The 23,258-nt window shown below is 44.2% G+C and overlaps 1 protein-coding gene across 4 annotated transcripts in view; it reads right to left on the reverse strand.

The window, feature by feature from the left end:
- eEFSec (eukaryotic translation elongation factor, selenocysteine-specific) overlaps positions 1–23,258 on the reverse strand; it is an 85,758-nt gene that overhangs the window by 47,575 nt on the left and 14,925 nt on the right. For all 4 annotated transcript variants that reach the window (XM_055061941.2, XM_055061943.2, XM_050191018.3 and 1 more), the window contains 4 exons: positions 20,284–20,373; positions 18,028–18,213; positions 5,825–5,908; positions 4,213–4,406 (listed from right to left, as the gene is read on the reverse strand). In XM_055061941.2, coding sequence (XP_054917916.1) covers positions 4,213–4,406; positions 5,825–5,908; positions 18,028–18,213; positions 20,284–20,373 — 554 coding nt within the window. The remainder of the gene's footprint in view (positions 1–4,212; positions 4,407–5,824; positions 5,909–18,027; positions 18,214–20,283; positions 20,374–23,258) is intronic.

Raw genomic sequence — 23,258 nt, forward strand, 5'->3', positions numbered from 1 at the left:
TCACGTTTTTCTTTCTGAATTTTTTTTTGGTGCATCTTATTGAATGGTGCGACTTTTACATGCTTTCTTTTTTTTCGGCAAAAACTGCCGCCAACATCGGATTGGATGCGATGGCCACGTGAAACGTGCTGGGTTAACCTCCTCTGGCACCCACGGGTTGTGTGTGCATTATGGAGGTACATGGTTCCGCTCGTGATCGAGTTGCCGAGCGCCGCGCAAGATGGATGAAGCCTAGCAACGCAAACAGCGGCAGGTCGACCGCGAGTCGACCGACTCCGAGGTCGTCACATCTACAGATCGCTTTGAAGATACGGCGCGCGCCGCTGCGCAAACTACGCAGTTGCTACCAGAGTACAAGGCAACCCCCTCCCTCCCACGCTGCCTTCCCGCTCTCCTCTCTTGTGCGCGATTCAGCTCACCCTCGCACTTACAGCATACGGCGCGTGGGGACGACGTTATCGCCCTTCAACTTTATAGGGAACATCCGGCGACCACGACGGCAGAAATGTGCCTGGAGTGTCCACATCACTGCTACCGCAGTTCTATAGGCATGGCATCGATATACTCTTGCACGTGACCTGCGTTCATGATGTGAAAGGTCACTGCATTTTTTTTTTTTAATTGAAGCTTTCGTTGCCTTTACCTTTGACTTTCCCACTGCTGCTACTGCTGTGGCTGCTGCTGTCCGGCACATGGTGTCAGGGGGTGGTTTAGAGCGTGTATATACAATGAAGGAGCGTGGCAGAGAAGAGAATAGTGTTCCTGTATATGCTCAATACAGGGACACTAGAAGAGACGCGAGGAACTCGTTTGGACTGCGTTGCGTCGAATGTGCACAATACCCTCTGGAGCTCCTGGGTCGTCACCACATTAGCTTCTTGACAACTGTGATTATAGGTGACCCCCCCCCACAAGCGCTTACCTTTCTACCAACGTGGAAGTCCAGATGGAAGCTATAGTTGGATACAACTCAGTCTACAGTGAAGCCCCGCCCACACCCTCATAACCACCAGCCACTGTTGCTTCACGAGACTGCAAATAGTTCGTACTTCAAACTTTTCCTGTTACCTAAATATGGCTGTAAGCACAAAAATAAAATTATAAGCGCCTAATTTTGTGCGTTTTCATTCGTCTATTATAGAGGAACGGTGAAAACCTAATTGTTTATTAAACTGAAATAAGACGCTTGCTTCTCTGCAACTATTTATTGTCGACATTCACTTCAGTTAGCAGTGAAGTTTCATGAGTAAAACAGGGTCAGCAGTGAAATGAACTGTACCGCGGGCTTTTGAAGAGTGAAATGCTCAGACTCCATACACTGTCCAATGTCTGTAGCACACCTCATTGCTTCTGCCTATGAAAAGACTCTTCAAGAGCAGCAGATGCTCCGGAGTTCCGGAGGTATCAAGTACTACACCATTTTGAAATGGTTTCATGACGATTTTGTTTGCTTCTGATTGGCTGGTGCAGTAACAACCCAACACGGTTCATGTGCCTTGGTTGCCAACTGCTGTTTTCTTTAGTTGTATCCTACTATAGAGATAATGGAAGAGAGGAGGGGGGGAGAGGAGGCAGAGAATGGGTAGAACCGATGCAGTCGCGAAGCAGCCTTGCCAATCTTCAATCCCAGTTCTCATATATACAAGGGAGGGGGGGGGAAGGGAAGGTGATGTGAGAAGGCAAGGAAACGCTGGGTAAACTTAAGCTCAAGGTACGGTACGGTGCGTTTATGCTACTTCTGAAAAATAAAACCACGCAAATATGTCTAATGCACAACTTAGCCAGGGCACGCAGAAGCAGAGCCGCATTAATTAAAGCGCACTGCAGGGTCTAGGCGACACAATGGAAGCAGTTACACGTCAAATCAACATTTCTGTGCCCGCTACAGCTTTGCGTCTATGGCATTGCTCAAGGTCGCAGATTTGACCAAGGTAGCCACATTTCGACGGGGCCAAAATAAAAAACGCTTGCGCACTTTGATTTAGGAACACATTAAAGAACACGACGATGCCAAAATTAATCCGGAGTGCGCCACTACGGCCTGCCTCATCATTAGATTGTGGCTTTGGTACGTACAGCCCCATAATCCAGTTAAAGTTTAATCCTTCTGCCATGATGTGAAGTGCCATGTGAGGCAATGACAATGCTGAACACTTTTCGAGGTTATGAAATATGGCGCACACACGCCGCAAGCAAACCCCTCTCCCTTTGTGTTTTGCGTACCACGCAGACAAACAGCAGTGGTGCACGCAAGGTAACATAACATCAACTCACCACTCTTGTGTTGAACAAAATGTTGAAGGAATTAAATATTCACCATCAACATCACCGCTAATTATCATCAATCAAAGCAAACAGCATAGAAAGCTTCGTTTACATCAATTTCCACAGTGCGTGGGATCTGCATAATTTTTTAAAATGAACAGGCATGTCTTATACATTGGTGCGACTTATAAACAATTTCTTTCGGAAACACTGTCTTTATGAGGGGGGATGCGACTTATAGACCGGAAAATACGATATTTAATTTTGCTGTCTCCTTGACGATGTGTGGTGTTTTATGGCGCAAGGGCAAGGTATGGCCAAAGAGCGCTATGACAAATGTAATGTTTACAGTGCATTGTGAATGGTGTAGAAAATGAATTCCTTATGGTATATGTGACATGGCTGTAAAAAGGCCTAAAATCTATTGCTGTGGATGGCGTAAAATATATTGTTGCTAAAATAATGACGCTAAGTAGTGCTGTGGGCTATGGCAATGGGGTTTCGTTAAAAGCATGATGCAATAAAACATAACGTTGACACTTTAGCTTCACAAAATTCTCTGAGTACAGGGGCTGTTATACGTGCGCTAAAAATTCCCTGGCCAAATGATTTCTAGAGTGTCTGTTTCAGCTAAAAATTCTAAGACTAGTTTCGGATTAAAAAGCGGTTCATTGCTAAGAAAAAATTTCGGGTGAAGAGGTATATTTTCGTGATATGCAGAAATGAAATACTTTTTCCTCTGTGGTTCTATTGCAGGGCATTGAATAAGAACGTGCAGGACTGTGAGATTTTGGCCGCACTTACTACAAGTTGGAGGATACCCTCCAGTCAAGAGGTAAGAGTGAGTGCCGTAAGTGTGTCCTATTCTTAATCGGCAAAGGAGCACTTCGTTATATCGTTATGTTCTCTCTGATACCCAATATCCTAATTTGGGTTTTATCCAGTGCAGTTTATTTGATATCCGAGCATTCCACTGTTGCTGCCAGCGGATTTTCAGCTTGTGACGCAAGTAGGCTTTAAGATCTGTGGCTGCGATCGGTATGTTTATGTCCGTGTCACTAAAAGCTACCGAAGTAGCTTTCTCGACAGCAGCTTCGTTGCCTTTTATGCCACAGTGGCCAGGTATTTGCTGTCTCCTTGTGGTGCTCTTTTGGCTGCATAATTTTAAGAGTAGTTTGTGTCAATGGACAATCTTGTTTACTGGTTACATGACACGGTGTGTTATAAATAGTGAGAGTGTCCCTTCTATTTATTTAGTGTGAACATTGTGAGACCCGAATGTTATTTTTAATTAACCTGACAATACATTAACAACTGCACTACCACAGTTTAATAATAGCTATATGCCGTGTAGAAAAAGAATTGGCAATGGTATTTGTCATGATGGTGTATATGTGCAACATTGGTTTTTAGAAGTCCGCTTTAAAGAGAAAAAAAAAGCCTGTAAGGTTAGCTGCATGACTTGCAAAAGAATGTACTGGAAACAGTTATTTGTTTATGCATACCTTGTTCAAACATATTGCCAAATATTAAACTCTATGCATACACAATAAGTGAAACTGAGCGTAAACCTATGCTAACTTTATCTGCTTGCCTCGGTTTCTTCTTGATATGCTGGGCCTTCCCGCTTGTAAATTTTGCTGACAAGTCTGTGTTTAACAGCCAACACACATTGATAGGAGAGAATGAGTACGCCAACCTTAGAGGCAGTGCATGCGAAATATGTAAGCGGGCTGCTCCTGCAAGCAGCACGATACAGGTCTCCCGATACACAAAGTTTTTCCAATGAATATTATGTGTATCTGGCTGTCACCAGTAAAGGAATGAATCTCATTTTCTTTCTGAAAAATTACCAACACAAAAGGGCAATGCAGTACTCATAGTAGAGAGCAAAACATCCAATGCAATTAGCCAAAGCAGAGAAATTTAAGAAAAGTTGGTCCCTACCTAGCCATGAGGGTAGCATGCAGGGCTGACACATGGAAACGGCTCCCAGAGGAACATGGACTCTTGAAGTGGATCACAGGCTCCACCCGCACCAGCAGGAAGAGCTGTGCTCCTAAATGGCCAGGGCTGCAAACCAGACCCCGCTCAAGCAGTGACGCCTCCAGCTGGCCCACACACACACCCACTCGATCACCCTGCACACAAGCAACTCTCAAACACTGCACCACATTTTGAAGAAATCACAGCTGACAGGTAAGCATACACTACAGCCACACACCTGCAATTAAAGGCCTATGAACAATGTTATCTAAGAACACATATATATATATTAGTAATAATAAACTAAAAAAATAATTTCACACAGACTCCGCACATAGATTCCGTAGCCCTGAGTCAATGCCTCAAAGCAGCTCCAATACCATGTACCCCTCTGCCGATAGCACCAACAGGATTTTTATAGAAGTAATGCCCAAGAATGGTATATTCCCTTTAACACCACTGTTGGCATTGTTGCCACTGCTGCCCCTGTTGGCAAAGGGACAACATTAAGTGATGTCATTCTGTGCCTTTGCAAGTGGGTAAATTTATCCATAAAGAGGCAGTTTGGGTTATCAGTGATGACACTCTGCTTGATGGCACTCATAAGCTCATCACTTTCCCTAAAGACAGCTCACTCACATCAAGCTTTCTACTTCCTGGTGCGCAGCACTCCACACCCTGTTGTTTTGCTCTTCTGCATGCAATTTTTTTGCTTACAAATACATCATCTCTATATTAGTTTTCATCACTGCTGGTCATCAATACTGTCTCTGCACACACCCCTGGCATGTGACTAAGGATTCCATTCTTCAAGGAAAGAACCTCGTGTTTGCCGATACCTTTACCGCGCTGCTATGAAATACCACAGTGTAACTCTTTAATGCAATTTCTTCGGTTGAGGCTCATGCTATCCTTAGCAGTAGTCTTGTGCAGCAGTGTGGCAGTTGAAGAGCTGGTCAAAGGCAGTGGTAACACTCCATATGTATGCTGCAGTTAATGCAAGGCTCATGCTTGCCGCTATAGCTAAAACAGCGAGCACACAGCTGTGTTAAAGCATGGTGGAAATGCACTAATGTAGACACATAATTAGAATATCGTAGAATGCATTGAACAGCAGCAGCACTGGTGGCTCCCTCTTGCGATGTCATGAATAACTGTAACAAGTCATAAATATCCTTAGGTTGCATGACTCTTCTCTTCGAGAATAGCACTATAAATATGTACAAAAAATATTGTCATGATTATGTCACTTCCAACATGTTTATGACAGCAAAAAAGTGCAACAGTTACGCACATTTCGGTTAAACAATGCATCACAAGATGTCTCTGCAAGTGCTGCTCCTCAAGCTAAGATCTTTCATCATGCTAGTATACATGCATACGGTAAAATTGTCTAGAATGAAACTTATCTCTCAGTTATGTAAGACTGCATGAAATTTGCAATTTCTTGAATTAGTAAGTGCAGTTGACTTCCATTAATATGACATTAGTTTATTCAATGTTCTTTTTCATTAGAACATGTTCAAAGGCCTCACAAAGCACTGGTTATGGGCACTATATTCTTATCCCTTACCTGTATGGCCCTGTTCACTGGCTTGCGAAACATTTGGATGCTTTTGACCTTTTTTGTCACTTTCAAGGATGGGATCTCAACCACCTGCAATTAAATAAACACATGTTGTACATTAATAATGTACATTGCATTGTAAATAATATATTATTTAATGGAGCATAACTGCGAGTCGGTCTAGTTGGAATAGATTCATTTTTTAAAAAACTTTTTGTGCGCAAACAAACAGAGACGAAGAATGCGTGCGTGCGTGTGTGTGTGGAGGTTACACACCACGCAAAGACAAACTCCCAGCACTCCCTGGACAAGAATGCTATAAAGAGAATGCACCTTTTTGATGCACAAATTGATGCATTTATATAATGCATGCCACTGACCAAGCTGGCACACGACTTGGAAAAACAAACAGTGCTAAAAATGGGGCCAAACAAAAACAAGACAGTGCACTATCGTGTGTCGTCGTGTTTGCAGGTCAGACTTGTTGCAGCCCAGGTAACAGTGGAGATAACCATTGTTTTCCAGTCAGATCTTCTACTAAGAGGTATGGCCATGGCTACATATGGAAGACGGCGGGCACTATTTACAAGTCACCTATCACTTAATCGTGCTTTCAGCATTGTGGGCACGCTATATTATTTTAGATTTAAAAATACAGGAATGAAGCTTTGCACTAGAACTTCGATAGTACACATGATGCAAGTTTCACTCACTTTTGGTGACCTGCTGTTCGACTAGTTTGAAGAGATGTTTGGAAGAAACTTGCCATGATGGTACTGTACTCATCATGCGACGCATATTGGTATTGAACACACACAGGAATTGATGAGGCAGACAGTGCGAAGCAGGGTTGCTTCCTGTTTAGAAGCCATTGTGAAAATTACGGCATTCGTAGTTCGCAGTAAAGTTAGGGCCAACTAGCTCCAAGAGATTTGAAAGCATTGTGTCTCCTGACACCCGTTTATTTTGAAAATTGCCGTGACGTTTAGTTGGGATAGGCGACAGGGCTAGGTGACTGGCCACGGCCGTCTGGCATTGAGCGATCGGGCAGTGACGAGACGCCCTCCCTATGTCCAAATTTATCCACCAACTTCATTCTTTACGCCTTTTATGCATGTCCCCCCCCCCCCCTCTTTGTATCCCTCACCCCCTCTCCTTCTTAAAATTCTTTTTCATTAGTGACTGTCACATTCTTCAACATTCACCGGGTTCTTGAATGGCACAGCAGCCGCTAACATTCCTGTATTTCTGTTTCTGTGTGGACTTCACGAGGCCATTCACCTACCTGCCCTCCCACCTGTTTGTTGTGGAGGTTTCTCAGCTAGCCTGGCCCAGCACCACCATCTCTGATATATTTTTCCGTGCGGAAATTAGCCTTCTGTAGGTCTTTCTTTCTTGTCTTATTTTTTTGCCCTGTTTTCATTCCTAACAGCATGTACAAACTAGCCTAACAGCAAGCTCTTCTCGAGCTTATTAACATAATGAAAGTCAGAGACAAGGGAAGGAAAAAGAAGAAAAAAGAAAAGGGAGGGAGGTGCTTGTTATGCGTATCCTAGACAAGCAAGCTGCATTACTTTCGGAATGCCCTTCTTCTGCACAGCATGGTTGACGATTCGGTCAAGTACCAGAAATTAGAAGTTCTTCAACGACAGGAAGGCATGGTTGGAAGCAACAATGCCCCTAAGTTTTTTGCAGGCGCTCGTCCCATGTTTACCTGTGAGTGGAATTTTCAATGCTGATCCCTCCTCAGCAGTTATGGTTAACATGATCCAAAATGAGATAGTGGTGCACCATGAGTGGGGCCACAACGCTCTGTGCATGGGAGAGGCGATCACCCCCATGACACCCACTCCCCTTCATGCTGCCACTAGCCCTCACCTTGCTTTCACATTCAAGCTTTCCCTTTCATCAATGTCACTCTTTCAGAACTGACCTCCTGAAACTTTCTGTTCTGTGGGAAAAGGGAAGGGAGGGGGGTTTGTCAGAAAATTTCGGGGGGAGGGGGGATTCGACACCCCAAATCCCTCCACCCCACCTGGCTACGCCAATGGTTTCATAGTACACACCTGAATTACCTGTTTTCTTAAAAGAAGCAAAATAGAAAAAAAAAGGCAGTTTCCGGTGAGATATGTGAAAATGTGAAGGAACACAGACAATACCCTGAAGGTACTCTGTAACACCTTCTTTTTTTTAATGATGGGTTTTACGTGCCAGAACCACAATCTGATTATGAGGCACGCCGTAGTGGGGGGCTCCGGATTAATTTGGACCACCTGGAGTTCTCTAACGTGCACCTAAATCTAAGTACACGGGTGTTCTTGCATTTTGCCCCTATCGAAATGTGGCCACCATGGCCGGTATTTGATTCCACGACCTTGTGCTTAGCAGCGCAACACCAAAGCCACTAAGCAGCCACAACGGGTCTGCAACACCTTTTGAACATAGCTGCTTAGTGAAAAAGGAATGTGAAAGCTGCTTGTCATTAGACAATACTGTCAGGAAACTCTGAGCATAATATTACTCCTTCACTCAGTGCAGGGGCGCTTGCAGTTTCACTACAGTGTACTAGAAGGGGGTAGTGTGTTCAGGGAGTGCCCGTGGATGAGGCTCCTTTTGTAGACGTCACCAGGTGGCACCACTTCAGCAGGGGCATGCGCCACGTCCTTCAACATGTGCAGCCGGGTGGGATGTTGAGTGTTTGTAGCCTTTAAATGGTAACTTGGAGGTGGCAAGACTAATAGTTATTAGTGGTTTTACTGTGCGTGTTTTGGTAGGAAAGTGAGAGCGTGGCTGCGTGGTTGAGCGCGTGCGAGAGCGTGTCATACCTTGGGTCTCTGCGGCATTGATTGCTTTTGAAACAGTGGTGAGAGTTGCTTTGAGACATTTTGAGGGTTTGGATCCTGTGCGTATCGGTTTTCGCTAAAAGGCATGTGCTCTGCATTATTATAGTATTATAGTATTTGCACCAGAAAAAGCCGTGGAATACATGGCAAGAAAGCCGGGAAAGCAGGCAGTGCGCGGGGGTCCCTCAAGGCAGATAACGGGATGGATGAGAATGGAGAGGGAATCGAGTCAACCGGCACACATTGTGATGTCGATACTAGGCAGCAGAAAATGGATCTTTCCAGGAAGAGCTTGTCAAACAGGTGGAAGAGCTCAAAAATGAGCTAAATAGGGAGCATGATGCATGGAAGGTAGTTGAAAAAGACTTGAAGCAGCCGAGGAAAAGCTGAACAGGGCCACCATTGTGAACGAGAATGTGCGTGACAATGGAACGCAGTCACCAGACGTGAAAGGAGAGGGAGTGCTAACAGAGTACGTGGACTGCGTGCAATGTGGCGAGGGTTAGCTGGAAAGAGCAGCACCTACCTTCAGGCCGGCACGCGGAAAAAGCAGGAGCACAGGGGACAATTCCCCTTGTTGAGTCCGAATCACGCAGAAAAGGACAAAGGCAAGAAGGGAGAGGTAGGAGAGAGTGAAAGGGTGATTATCGCCGGCAACTCAAACCTGGCTAAGTGCTCAGAAGCAATTGTGGAGAGGGTGAAAGGCAATAAAAGAGTGGCGGTAGGGACATTTCCAGGGCGGACACTGGGCTCTGTCAAGGAGCAAGCAGAAGAAAAGCTCGAGGAAAATGCCCACGTGCGCAACTTTGTCATAGTAGCAGGCGGGCTAAATGACGTCCTAAACAGGAAAGGGACAGGACTAGCCCAGCACTTGGCGAAGAGGGTGGACGACTTGCACAAGCTATCCCCTCAGGTGCAGATTGTGGTGTGCCTGGTGCCGAGGTGCCTGCATGTGACAGTCACGTACAGAGTCGTAGTGGCTGCTAATAGGGCGATATGGAAAATGTGCCGAGAGAAGGGCTTCGAAGTTGTCGAAGTAAACAGGGAAGTGAGAAGGTGTGGTGGTTTTCAACAAGACAGGATCCACTTCAATTACAGGCTTGCACAAGAAGTGGGCTGCCGACTTGGTGGTCGCACTGTTGCTTCTTTAGGGGGCACATGGGTACTCAGGAGGACAGAGTAGAGTGAAATGAAGGAGGTCCCCTAAGGGAACCTCAGAAGAGCATCGCCGTCGATAGCAGAAAAAAGGAGGAAAGCAAGAACGAGAGCTCGCCATGCAATAGGCTACATAAACATGCAGGGCGGCAGAAGAAAGGAAAAGTGGGCAGAGATTGAGGAGCGTTTAAATAGAGAACAAATAGGAGTGTATGCGGTTACAGAAACGCACCTTAGAGACTCAGAAGAGCCGCCAGTGATTGAGAATTATGTTCGGGAAGGGTGCAACAAAACTAAGTCGGAAAGAAAGGGAGGGGGAGTCGGAATGCTCATCCATCAAGGAGCCAAATGGAAAAAGTAAATTCAAAATGTCAAGAGCATCTTTGGTTATCAGGTACAATGAGTGGGAAAAAAAATTGGCTGGGCGTTACGTATTTGTGGACCGGAAATAATTTTACAGAGAAGAATAAAGAGTTGGTGGCATGCATAAGCACTTATGTTAAAGGTTCCGGGAATGAAGCTGAAATTATCCTATTAGGTGACATGAATGCCCACATACAGGATTTAGATGGCCACACTGACAACAACGGGAAGTCAATGCTAGACCTTTGTGAGCAATATAACCTCTTTATCATGAATACAGGGCCTAAGCGTGAAGGGCAGATCATGTGGCAAGCGGGAAACCGGCAATCAACCTTTGATTACTGTATGATGGCAGAGATGATAAGTTGAGAGAAATGGTCATTGATGAGGAAGGGTATAGCAGCATAGGGAGTGACGATAAACGCATCATTTTGAAAATGGGATATGTAGTTGGGAAAGAGAGCAAGGAGTGCAAAATGCCCAGTTCAAATTTGAACGCTGAACAAATAAAAAATATGGCCACTAGAGTTGGGGAAGAACTTGGCAAATGGCCAAATAAAGAGTGGGAATATAGTGACCTTCTAAGTGTAATAACAACAGACATACGGAAAGAGAAAGAACATGTTCCTTGGAAAGGAAAAAAGAAACCGAAAAACTGGTGGAACAGGGAGATACGAGAAGCGATCGCCGAACGACAGAAAGCATCCTGAGAGCACAGGCAGGCAAAGAAGGCGCAGTTGCCGCAGGATGAAGTAACCAGTAAATGGGAAATATGCCAGGAAAAAAAGTTTATGGTTCAAATATTGGTGCAAGCAAAATTAAAAGGTGAAAGTGAACATTGGTTGTCAGAAATACGTCAGAAAAAGAAGGCTGTGCCTAGAACATTTTGGAACCACATAAAATTATTAGGCAGAAAATCAACAATATAACAACATATCCTAGATGAAGATGAAAACAGACTGGAAGGAGAAGCGGCAATAAATTACATTCGCAAAATAACAGCCGAATCTTTCCAAGGCAACGACGAGGTTGTACTTGAAGGAAAAAAGGGCATGAAAGAGACCCAGGTGAAAAAGGAGCTGGTGCTGAGCAATTTCAAGTGGAAGAAAGCCGAAGAGAAAATCCCTATGCGCACAGCTACAGGGCTAGACGAGGTTCCCGTTAGGCTGATTAATAAACTAAAACCAAAAAGTAAGGAAGCTCTGGTGAAAGCAGTAGGAAAAACTTTAAAAGATAGACGAATACCAGACAGTTGGCGACAAAGTTGAATGAATTTAATTTACAAAGGTAAGGAGGAGAAAAATAGAATTCACTCGTATAGACCGTTGACCATTACATCGGTAATATACAGGCTAGCAATGCAGGCAATCAAATTAAAGCTTCAAGCATGGGCAGAGAATAATGGCATTTTGGGAGAACTTCAGAATGGCTTCAGAATAGGTAGGCATTTAATGATAATTTATTTGTTCTTACTTAGTGTATTGAAATATAAAAAGTAGAAAGCAGACCATTATGTGGCCCTTTTAGACATTACAGGAGCCTATGACAATGTAGACCGCAACATATTGTGGGATATTCTGGAAGGGGAAGGCTTAGGTCACGATTGTCTACAGCTTTTGAGAGAGATTTACGTAGAAATTACCGATTGCGTTGAATGGGAAGGGATGAGGAGCGTGGAGAAAGTTCATATCAACAAGGGACTAAGGCAGGGGTGCCCTTTATCCCCACTGCTGTTTATGATGTACATGGTGAGGATGGAGAGGGCGCTAGAAGGAAGTAATATCGGGTTTAATCTCTCATACAAACAGGCGGGTACAGTAGTAAAGCAGCAGCTTCCAGGTTTATTTTATCTGGATGATATTGTGTTGTTAGCTAACAAGCAAAGTGATTTGCAATGTCTGGCAAATATCTGTGGATAGGAAGGCAACAATTTAGGTTGGAAATTTAGTGTTAGAAAATCAGGTGTTATGGTGTTCAATGAAAACGGTGAACAGACAGTGGCGATACAGGGTAAGGAAATACGTCAGGTAACAGAATATAAATACCTTGGTATATGGATAAACGAAGGCAATAGATATATGGAAACACAGGAAAAAATAATAACCGTGAAGGGGAAGAGAAATGCTGCCATAATGAAGCACAGAGGGCTATGGGGATACAATAGGTACGAGGTGCTCCGACGTATGTGGAAAGGTTTAATGGTTCGAGGACTTACTTTTGGAAATGCGGTTGTTTGCTTTAAATTAGGGGTACAATAAAGGACTCGATGTGAACTAAAGGACAGTGAGTCGCCTCGCATGGGGCGCTCACTGGAAGACTACGAATGAAGCTGTGCAGGGTGATATGGGCTGGACTAGTTTTGAAGTGAGGGAAGCTCGCAGTAAAATTGAGTATGAAGAACAACTGAGGAATATGGAAGAAAGTAATTGGGCTGGGAGAGTGCTGAGGCATCTGTACAGGAAAAACATTGATTCACAGTGGAGGGAAAGAACTAGGAAGCTTACCAGGAAGTATGCGGCCTGTAGGGTGGGCAACACAGCAACAAAGAAGGTCAAGCGGAAAGTCAGAGAGGCCGAAACAATCTCATGGGTGGCGGCAATGGAAAATAAACCTGCCATGAGTAACTACTTAAGAGGAAAAAACGAAATCAGGAAAGAAACAATTTATGATAACTCAAAGGGAAGCTCATTACTTTTCGAAGCGAGATCGGGATGCCTTAGAACACACACCTATAAGGCGAGATATAAGAAGGAAGAAGAAGCATGTGCTTGTTGCAGTAAGGCTAGGAAAACTATGGAGCATGTTTTATTAGAATGTGAAGACGTCTACCCAGCGGTCGATTTAGGCACCACTGGCCTCCTTGAAGCCCTTGGGTTCAGCGAGAGCAGTGGAAAAGTAAACAGGTCTGCAATAGGGATTAGTAAGAGGCGATTGGAGGATTGGTAAAATAAAAGTAGGGAAACGACAAAAAACGTAGACGTACAAAAGCATAGTTTGCAATAGGGGATCAGAAAATTTGGTTGAGGGAGTTCACATTGTTTTTTTTTTCTTTTTTAATTGTTTAACCTAGGTAGGACATTAGGCAGTGTAATAATAAGAGCTTGGTGGTGCAACCCACCGCCCCGTTCCAAAGGGAATGCTCATAACATCCATCGATCCATCCTGTATGGAAGCCGCCGTGTTTCCCCCAAGACATTCTGCAACGACAGCTCGTTGCGCCAGTGTGCTTGTGAATGTTTGTAGCTTTTTTTTTATTCAAGGTCCTCATATGCTCCGAGGTGGAGTAGTGCATGAGGGGGTCTAAGAAAGGCTAAACATATTGAAAAGAAGAGCAAGACAACTGGTTACATAAAATTTGTCAGTATGAAAGCAAGTGTCATAGGACAGCTAGCTGTAAAAGTCGCTATTGTTGCTGATTGTACATCTTTGAGCTGCAGAAAATCAACCAACTGTGGAAATGCACACGCGATTCTTACAATCACAAGTCAAGCATGAAAAACTTTATTGATGAAAACCTACTCCTTCGTATGCAGATATCACTCAAACATTGCGTGGACATTCTGCTAAGAGACTGACCATTTAATGTAGAAAACTGCCAGGATCGACAGTCTACTGGATAGCAAAAATAACTAATAACAAAATTATTATTTACCTAATTACTCAATTATTTAGGTAATATGAGTAATGCAAACCAACAGCACAATTGGCATTAATTAATTTGTTTGGAATCGAATTGAGTTGATATTAATAAATTAATTAATAATTATATGTTTCACTTACATTAGCTTTTTCAGAGTTGCAGAATTAAAAATAATTGAATACCTTATATTGCGGCAAATATCACTGTGTATAATTTAAACTGGAACACCTCAGGAAAAAGCAAGGCTTAATTTTAAAGGAATATATCATGTGAACAAAATAAACTAAAAAAAAAAAAAAGCACTAACAAGACAAAGTTGGATGCACGTGATAGCGGCGCACAACCTGCACAACTGACAACAGCAGGAATGAACGATGGGAAACCCTATGCGACGGATGCTGGCAGCGGCGCTGCTGTCGCATGGGCTGGCATCCAAGTGCCGGACCTTTCCACACGTTCGGCCTCACAGCAATGCATGCCATGTGCCGCCGCCCCTGAACATATTACCTCCTTCTAGTACACTGTAGTTTCACTCTAATAACTGGCCACTCTTTCCTTCAACTTCCTGGAATCCTCATCCCTTTTCAGACATATTCCTGTGCTTTGTAAACATAACAGCTGTTTGGTGAATTTTGTTAGATATAATGACTACGCAGTGAGAAGCAGAAGAAAAAAATGAAGAAATCTTATTACAGTTATAAAGGTGGTGCCATCTGGTGGCAGAACATAATACCGATGCACTGATACTATGGTCTTGAAGATTGCCTGGTACAACTTTCCACTGCATCTCCTGATCTTGAGCTCACGTCAATAAAAATCAGTGCAACAGGTGGATCATAATAAGCATCGTTTTGTGAGAGCACAGTGGTACAGCGTTGAATGCTGTAGGAATGACACAAAAAGGGGAAGGCTACAAGGGTGTGGCAGTGTCAGCACTTGATTTCTAATAACTCAGTTCATCTGTACATGGTGCACTCAAAAACATTTCATGGGAAAGTATCCATGAGATGTGCTTATTTTAGCAGAAACATTCGACATCTTCTATGAAAGGTGCTGCAGGGCCAATTTAATGTGACATTTGTGCACAATGTGAACAACACATTACTGGCATATTATGTCTGGCAAGCATTCTTGTTTTTTTTCTCTTCCTATTCTTTTTGTTTCCTGAAATGGTGAAATAGAGATTTTTTTGGTGCTGTGGCTGATGATGCCAATACAGGCAGAAGCCATTTGCAATTATAACATATAGTATCACTCAAGAATGAAATGTGGACAGAAACAAACAAAGTAGAACAGTTGTTACACTTAAAGAAGGCGTAAAACACTTTTCTAGCTGATCATAGAATGGCTTCAATATTAAAGGACACAATCTCACGAATCTCATGTTGCAAAAATGTTTCAAATCCTTCAAGTATAAGTGGTGTTGTCACACGGAAGGACAGCTTTGTCTCTCTTCTTGTCTCTGCTAGCATGCTGGATGGAAGCTACACAGGGAAGAAGAAATGAGAGTGAAGCCTCGCCCAACAGTTGAGTGTCTTGGCAGCAAAAAGGCTTGTAGCGGCACCCCGTGGCAGCCGTTGTGCACTATACTATGCAGCGCTCCACTGCTATCTCGAAGACCAAGCACAGTAGACGCTACTATGTGCACTTGTCGTGTGTAGACTGGCAGTACAAAGATGAAACAATTCTTCTGCCTTTTTTGAGATCGCAGACATATATTTCATTTATTTAACCCTTTAAGGACAGTAAAAAAAAAGAAAAAAAAAAAACTAGCATGAAATTTTTTTTCGCTCTCAAGTGCGTCTGATGATCATATAAATCAAGACCACGCAAAAAAATTGTCAGAAAGGTGAATTTTACTAGGAAAACAATTTTTTTACATTGTAACAAAAGTGGGCTTCATTGCACACAAGTTAGTGTATGGGCACGTTGCAAGTGCTAGGCGGCGCCCTGTCTTTCGGACCCGTAGCGCCATCTGACGAATAGTTGCTCAAATGTGGTAGGATTACTCACGGCGTCAGCAGCTTGCGCTGTGTGTTTGGCGCCCTGTCAAACGGTAGTGATCGTGCGAAACAGCGTGCCAATATTAATTTTAGCCGGGTTTCGGGAATCACAAGATCTTGCCAGCTTTTTTCGTGGAAAGAATTTGGAGAAAGGAAGTCGTCAATTTGAAGCGGGGCACGTGTACAACGTGAGGGAAGTGCTGAACTCGCACGGATTGGAAGTGACTGCTAGGTGTATTCTGCAAACGAAATTTAAATCACCGCATCAGCGAGATGCGTGAAGCTCAGCGTAAGTTACGTCGTTATATACGTTGTGGACGCATGAAATTATAGGTGACATTGATTCTAACAGATTGGCGACAGCAGACAAATCTTAGTGGGGAGCTGCGATTGCTGTGCTGATATCGTAGGGAAGAGCAAGCACGCCGCGGTAGTTGCCCTGTGCATACAGGACAGCAAATGCGACTCCAAAACATCTCAACCAAGAACGTGGGGCATACCAACGTCTTGTAAGGCCTAGCCGAGGTATTCTAACGTTGCTCTCCCCAAACACAAAAAAGTGAGGAACTTACCAGTTTTGTTAGGTTACGCTGGGAAAATATTTTCGCCCAAGTTACTGGAAGTCCGACACTTTTTATGTTGTTGCGATTTTTCAGTGCGTGCAAAGGAGGTTCCAATAAACCACGTCGTCAAATATTTTGGTGATCTCAACTGCCCTCTAGCTGATATGCTGGGTGCAGAAGAGTGTATGCCAGCTGAGCCAGCTGCAACCCCTCCTCGTAGCTCTCAGCAAGCCCTGGCGCTGTTTGAATGGGAGAGGATTGGGAAAGAGTTCCACAAGTTTACTTCGGTAGAGTGTGGAAACAAATTGCTTTGTTTGCTGCATATGCTGGTACGCACTACAGGTGTCCCGTTGCTGCCATCGTTGCTGTAAAAGCAACAAATTCAGCATTAACGCATTTGGCATAACGCCGGAACATAAAGCAGTCTGCCGTCGGACAAGCGCGAGCCAGCATTGACGCCGTTCTACTTCATACGGTCGGCTCGGAAACTTGTAAAACTTTGTTCCTAGTGAGTTGGTGTACGTGCTGTTGCAGCCCACTATGCAACAGCTCGGGTAGCACTTCAACATTGCTCAGAAAAGGCAACAGCTACGCGCGAAAGAGTGTACATACAGGCTTTCCGATCACAAGCGGGCCGGTCGTATCCTGCCAGCTGCGCGCTCGCCGCCGCAAGGGGCGTCCTATAGTAGGCGTGGGAACTACGTCTGTAACCTGCCTATGCTCCCAACATCACATACACATGATTCTGACGATCGCACACAGCAAGAACATGAATAAAATTTGTCGGAAAGGTGCAGTTTACTAAGAAAAAATTTTTTCACAAAGTAACGATAGTGGACTTCACTGCACGCAAGTAGGTCTTTGCTCCCGACTTCACTCTTCAACAGTTTCTTACACCCTCTCATGTCATTTACAAGCACAAAATAAAGTACTATCTGGAAGAAGCAGAGAGCAACACAGGAGCTCAAATTGTCTTCAGGCCTGCAGAAAAAACAGACAAAAATCGCTAGACGAGCTGGCCTCATCATTCATTTTTTTGCAAGTTTATCGCTTGACGAGCTGAGCTTGTTTCCATCCTTAAAGGGTTAACTCAAAATCAGCAATTATGTATTACTGAAAATGTTCTCACGATCACGAAATCAGCCAATAGCTTTGGTGGGTCTAGCTGCTTGCAATGATGCTGCATGAGGACATTACGAAAGCAAGAGCAAGCAATTTTTTGCCATTTTTTGACACGAGATTGTAAGTTCCCTTCTGCATGCAGTGGAGTAATATTTGGCTCACATATTCACAGCAGCCTTTATGACAGATTGGCAACGTTTTCTTATTATGTTAAAAAAGTGTTTCAAGGCCCCTTTAATTACTTGAAATTGGGACAAGCAATCATAGTGTAAATGAGTTTTAAATGTGCTCTCTGCTTTGCAGGAAGTAGTGCACCAGCACCATCAGATCTGGAAGATTACGATGCACTACTTCCAAAGCATACAGAGCTGCACTTGAATATAGTATTAGGAGCATCTTGTTGAGTGCACTGCAGCAGTGAGTAAGTCTGCTGGAGAAGCTCTTCTGCACTTCTGCTTCTTTCAATACATGTACATTCTTGCAGAGTGACAAAGAGACAAATGGGTGACTAAACACTCACATCATTGATGCTGACTGATCCCTGCAGGATGGTGCCTGTCAGCACTGTGCCCTGGCCCTTGACTAAGAAACAGTGGTCCACTGACAGAACAAGGGGCCCCTTGTCCTGTCGCTCAGGCAATCGGGCATCCCGACATAGGGCTTCCACTAATCCAGTCAACCCCAGTGCAGACGATGGCTCAACATGCTGCACAAGTTCCGATGGCAGAAATCAAGGTGCCACATGCATGCAGACAATTATAAACATTAACAAGCATGCAGTGAAACTTATGGGGATTTCAATTTCGTTACAAATTGCTAGCTGCTAGTATGTGCTATGTATCATCAGCTGCTGGAAAAAGTGAAGTGGGAGAAGTATCAAATTTAAGAGATTAAGGGGAGAGGAGTGGAAGAAGCAACGAGATGACACGAAAAGTTATAGTCCAAAAAGAGAGAAGGAAAGAAAATGAGGGCACAACAACATACTTTCCTTGATTCTCATATAGATGCAAACTGCGACAGTGTGAAATTGAAAGTATATTCCCTTTGTTTCTTCCTCTCCCCCACATTTTTTGAAGTCCTTTCTCCCAGCTCTTTGGGGGCATGCAAAGGAGCTATGGGACACATTTCAGAATCATAAATGCATCGATTCCTATCCTATGATGGCGCTCAGTCTGAAATGGCTTTACCTTCGCACTTCCTCCCCACCAGGACAAAAAGATCACCCCAATCAGGGCTGCTCTATTATGTCAGAGAAAATGATGATGACTATGGAAAAGGTGCTCAAATACATTACAGGGATATAGACAAAAAAAATGTTCTATCATCCTTTTTTTTTTTTGCTTTGTTAGACAACTGCAGACTCCCTAATGATGGTATGGAACTAGAATTTCTTGAATGCATGACAAATCAATTATTATCTCCTTTTTAAATGCAACTAGCTCCAGATGCATGCCAAAAGCAGCTCTCAATATGGACAGCTTCTTACTTTGCCACCATTTTCTCAGCAGTCATCTTGGTTTCACAATAATTGATCAGGCTGTTGGCATCTACATTTGCCAGTAGAATGGCAGCATTTACAGAAGACAGGTGATCGAGAGTAACAGCCAACCACTTATTTTGCATGTGCACTTATTTGTTAGGATTACTTTGACTTTGAGCCATGTCCCCACATGCGCTGCAGATATCAATAGTGCCTATTAGTCTTTTCATACAACCATTGTCTCTCTCACTGTCACTGCTTTCTGCCTGTGTGCTTGCATATGTCTATGGTATGCTGTCATGTGATGACCCATGCTGCTTTCTTTCAGATGGCACTCACTGAAGAGTGGTGCTGAACAGTGCATTCATTTGTCTGTGCAGTGCCCTGACTTTTAAGCAGTCATGCTATTTTTTATAAGACCTCTTTTATTATGTGGTTTCACTGTATTTCTTTCTTGAACAATTGCCACACTCCATCGAATGACCGCTGTTGTTTACTGCACTGAACTGCCTACCTGTACATAATGCACATGTTTGTGCAGTGAGCCATCCTTGAGCCTATGCCACATTTTCCACTGTGGTGCTTTTCCTTGCGGGTAACTTTCATTTTAGCATGCTGCATGCATGTACAGTGCTCACGGAATGAAACGCGTCAATTTAGGGCTAAGTAATGCGCATACTTTCGCTTCAACCGGCTGTAGTTCGTGTCACATCGACGTAATTCTGGCGCGTACACTTACATCGGAGCCCTCGTCACCTTTGGTGACCAAATTCCTAGCGACATGACATTGTGCTCTCGCGTACTTTGCACATATGTAGGGTTGTACTAAATGCTCCGTGTCCTATTTCAATCCGTGAGCACTGTACATGCACATGACTTGAGGTGTGAAGGAGGTGGTATACACAAGCTATCTTATGAATTCGTGCTGCTAGAATTCATATTGTGTGAGAATCTACATTTTCTGATCTGCTGTGGTAGCAGAATGGCCATTAAGATAAAGTATAGCCAGCCAAATGTTTATTTGTTCTGATAATTCACTTTATCAGCATTCATTGTGTTGAGGTCTGTTGTCATTGCTTTTTGCTTTTATGGTACATGACACCAAACTGGACAAGATAGTGCCTTGGACAACTTTGCATATTTTTACAAAAGGTATGTCTGCAAGGACAAATTATGCTTGAGCCAACAGCGAGTTGGGATGCCATCTTTAATTTATAGTTGAAGAGCAAATTAAATTTTCAGCACAATGTGCACTTAGCTACAAGTCATAAGCATAACACCCAATAGATTGCTTACATCAGCTCCACCAGGATTTGCAGCCACAGGTATAACAGCTGCATTGGCAAATTTAGTGTTCTCCAGAGTCTTTTTTAACCTTTTTGTCATCTGTAAAAAAAAATTAAAATGAATGAAAAATGACAAAATTATCTGATGTAGCCATCAACCAATTCATTGCTTTATCTACTTGAAGCTGAAGTGAACAAGATACCCCTGGGCTGGTAAATACAATGATGTTCTTGTTCTGCTCTAATCAGCTTCCTTTTGCCACATGTCTCTGGCTACTGTCCTGCCCATTGCCAGATTCAACAACCAGCATGGCAGATAATTAGGCTGGTATTGAACTGGATGAAAATAAGCATACTATTACAGGCTCAGCATGAAGATGCTGTGGTTTAAGTATGGCACGTGTCCAATGGACAACATAGTGTCACAGTTTAAAGCATGTAGAAGGTGAAACGAACTAGAGGAAGACGAAGACTCTGGCCGTTGCCTCAGTGCCATATATATCGCTTGTACATATACATTATTCTGCACTTGTGGGCCAGCTTTCTTCCTGCAACATTTTCGTGGAGGTGTTAGGTACAATCGCAGAACTTCGCAGTGGATGTCATCTACCTGCCACCACAATGGCAGATCAACCGACACAACTGAAAACGGTTCAGCAGTCCCTGCCAACGGTCATCCTCACTCAACCATGGGATGTGGGGACATTTTAAGGCATGGACAATGGTAACGTCAAGGACTGGCTTGTGATGTAAGAGCAAGTGTGCAACAACAGGTGGGATCCAACAATGACGTTTGCAAACCTGCTATTCTATCTCAGGGGAACTGTGAAGCAATGGTACGATACACATGAAGCTGACCTAATGAGCTGGGATGTCTGCAAAGAAAAAATGCCAGATCTCTTTGGTAGACCTGTTGGTTGTCAGTTGGCAGCAAAAAAGAAACAACTTGCGTGCCGCGCTCAGACGTAACAGAATCCTATGTCATGCACATACAGGATGCACTGGCCCTCTGTCAAAAGGCTGACAAAAACATGACCAAGGCAGACAAGACTGGCCACATACTAAAAGGTATTGCAGACGATGCCTTCAATCTCCTGATGTGTAAGGATTGTGCCACAGTGGATGCAACTATAAAGGAGTTTCGGTGCTTTGAACAAGCGAAAGACCGCTGCGTCACTCAAACTTTTTACAGGTTGCCCAATACTGCTGCGACACCTTTGTGCAAGGGACCGGAAGATATAATGCGCATTGTTTGCCGTGAGCTTGAGGCCATGGCTCCAGCTCCAGTTCATTCCGATTGTCGGGACAGTGTGCCCTCTACCTCGCTTACACAAGCGGTCATTCGGGAGGAAATAGCAAGTTTGGGCATTCCACTTCTCTGCTGGGTCCACCATACGAACACCTACCAGATTTCTACGGCCACTCGCTCCCAGACGCAAAGCTTTCCTCCACTCCGCTGCAAACCAGCTGACTGGCGCAAAGCAGATGATAAACCCATATGTTTTAATTGTTCACTATTGGACACATCGCCCGTCATTGCCGCAGCCGCTGGTCGTAACCTCTTTGGTGGTCATCTCCGAGTTACAACCTCGAAGTACCAGACAATCCCACTTCCTGGCCCTACACGTCAACTAGGAACATCAAGCCGACAGTGCTCCACCTAGGTCCAGCCGCACCCTGTCTCCACAAGGTTGTCGGTCCTGTTCACCTCTCATTCACCGCTCTCTGTCCCCATCTGCAACTGGTCGCTTCAGTTCTGGAAACTAGGTGGTGCAGCTTCCGGAGGTGAAGCTGCAACTCTGACCCGGCCCACAAATCCTCTGTTGACCCTGCTGCCTACATCTCTCGTTGACACAGGAGTGCAGCTTTCAGTTATGAGCACTGCTCTCCATCAAAGGCTTAAAAAGCTTCTGATGCCAGCTGTACCGTGCCCTGTGTGAGTTGCCAATGGTAGTACTTCAACTGTTACTGGAATGTGCACAGCACATGTGACCATTGGGGGCCATTATAGCAGTTTTATTTGTCCTCCTTAAGCACTGTCCGCACGACCTCATTCTTGGCCTCGACTTCCTTTCGAAACATTCTGCCCAAATTGACTGCTCTGCAGGTGTTGTACAGATGGATCTGCCGTTTCCTGCCAACACCACAACTTGTGCTTCACATTGCTTATGCTCTGCTGAGTTTGCAAGGCTGTCTCCACAAGCTATGACAAATGTCTTCCCGACGCCTTGTCCTCCCATTCCTGATGGCCAGCATGCCGTGTCACCGCTTACTGACATGGTTTTGTCACGCAATATTGCTCTACTGAGCGCCATAATCCAGAGTCTCGAAAACAGTGCTCATGTGCCCATCCTCAATTTTGGATTCTCGATGCACATACTTCCACATGGCATTGCTGTAGCGCATATCACCCCTTTGGAAGAATTTGAGATCTCTTTGGCCTCTGAATCCTTCCTCAGCACCAACAGACCTTTGTCCCCTACTCCTTCATCCTCAAAGCCAGTGGACCACATTTGTAATATGATTGTCCCTAATCTCCTTCCAAGCAAACAACAACTCTTTGTCACCTTCTGTCATCTTAGCGGGATATCTGTGATTTGGACGACCGTCCTCTTGGTCAGACATCTGTTGTCACGCATCGCATCAACACGGGGAATACCAGCCCCATTCATAGGCAGCCATATCGTGTCTCTGCAGCAGAAAAGGTCAACAAGATGATGGACAAGCACATCACTGAACCTTCCAGTAGCCCGTGGGCATCACCGGTTGTCCTAGTAAAGACAAAGACAATTCGTGGCGCTTCTGCATTGACAACTGTCCCCTCAACAAGATAACAAAAAAGGATGTTTATCCACTGCCTCGCATAGAGGATGCTCTTGACTGCTTTCAAGGACCCGAATACTTTTCACCAATTGACCTCTGTTCTGCCTATTGGAAGATTAGCGAAGACGCGATGGAACATAAGAAAACTGCCTTCGTCACAAT

Source organism: Dermacentor andersoni, chromosome 1, assembly GCF_023375885.2.
Source record: "Dermacentor andersoni chromosome 1, qqDerAnde1_hic_scaffold, whole genome shotgun sequence".
Taxonomy (NCBI): Eukaryota; Metazoa; Arthropoda; class Arachnida; order Ixodida; family Ixodidae; genus Dermacentor; species Dermacentor andersoni.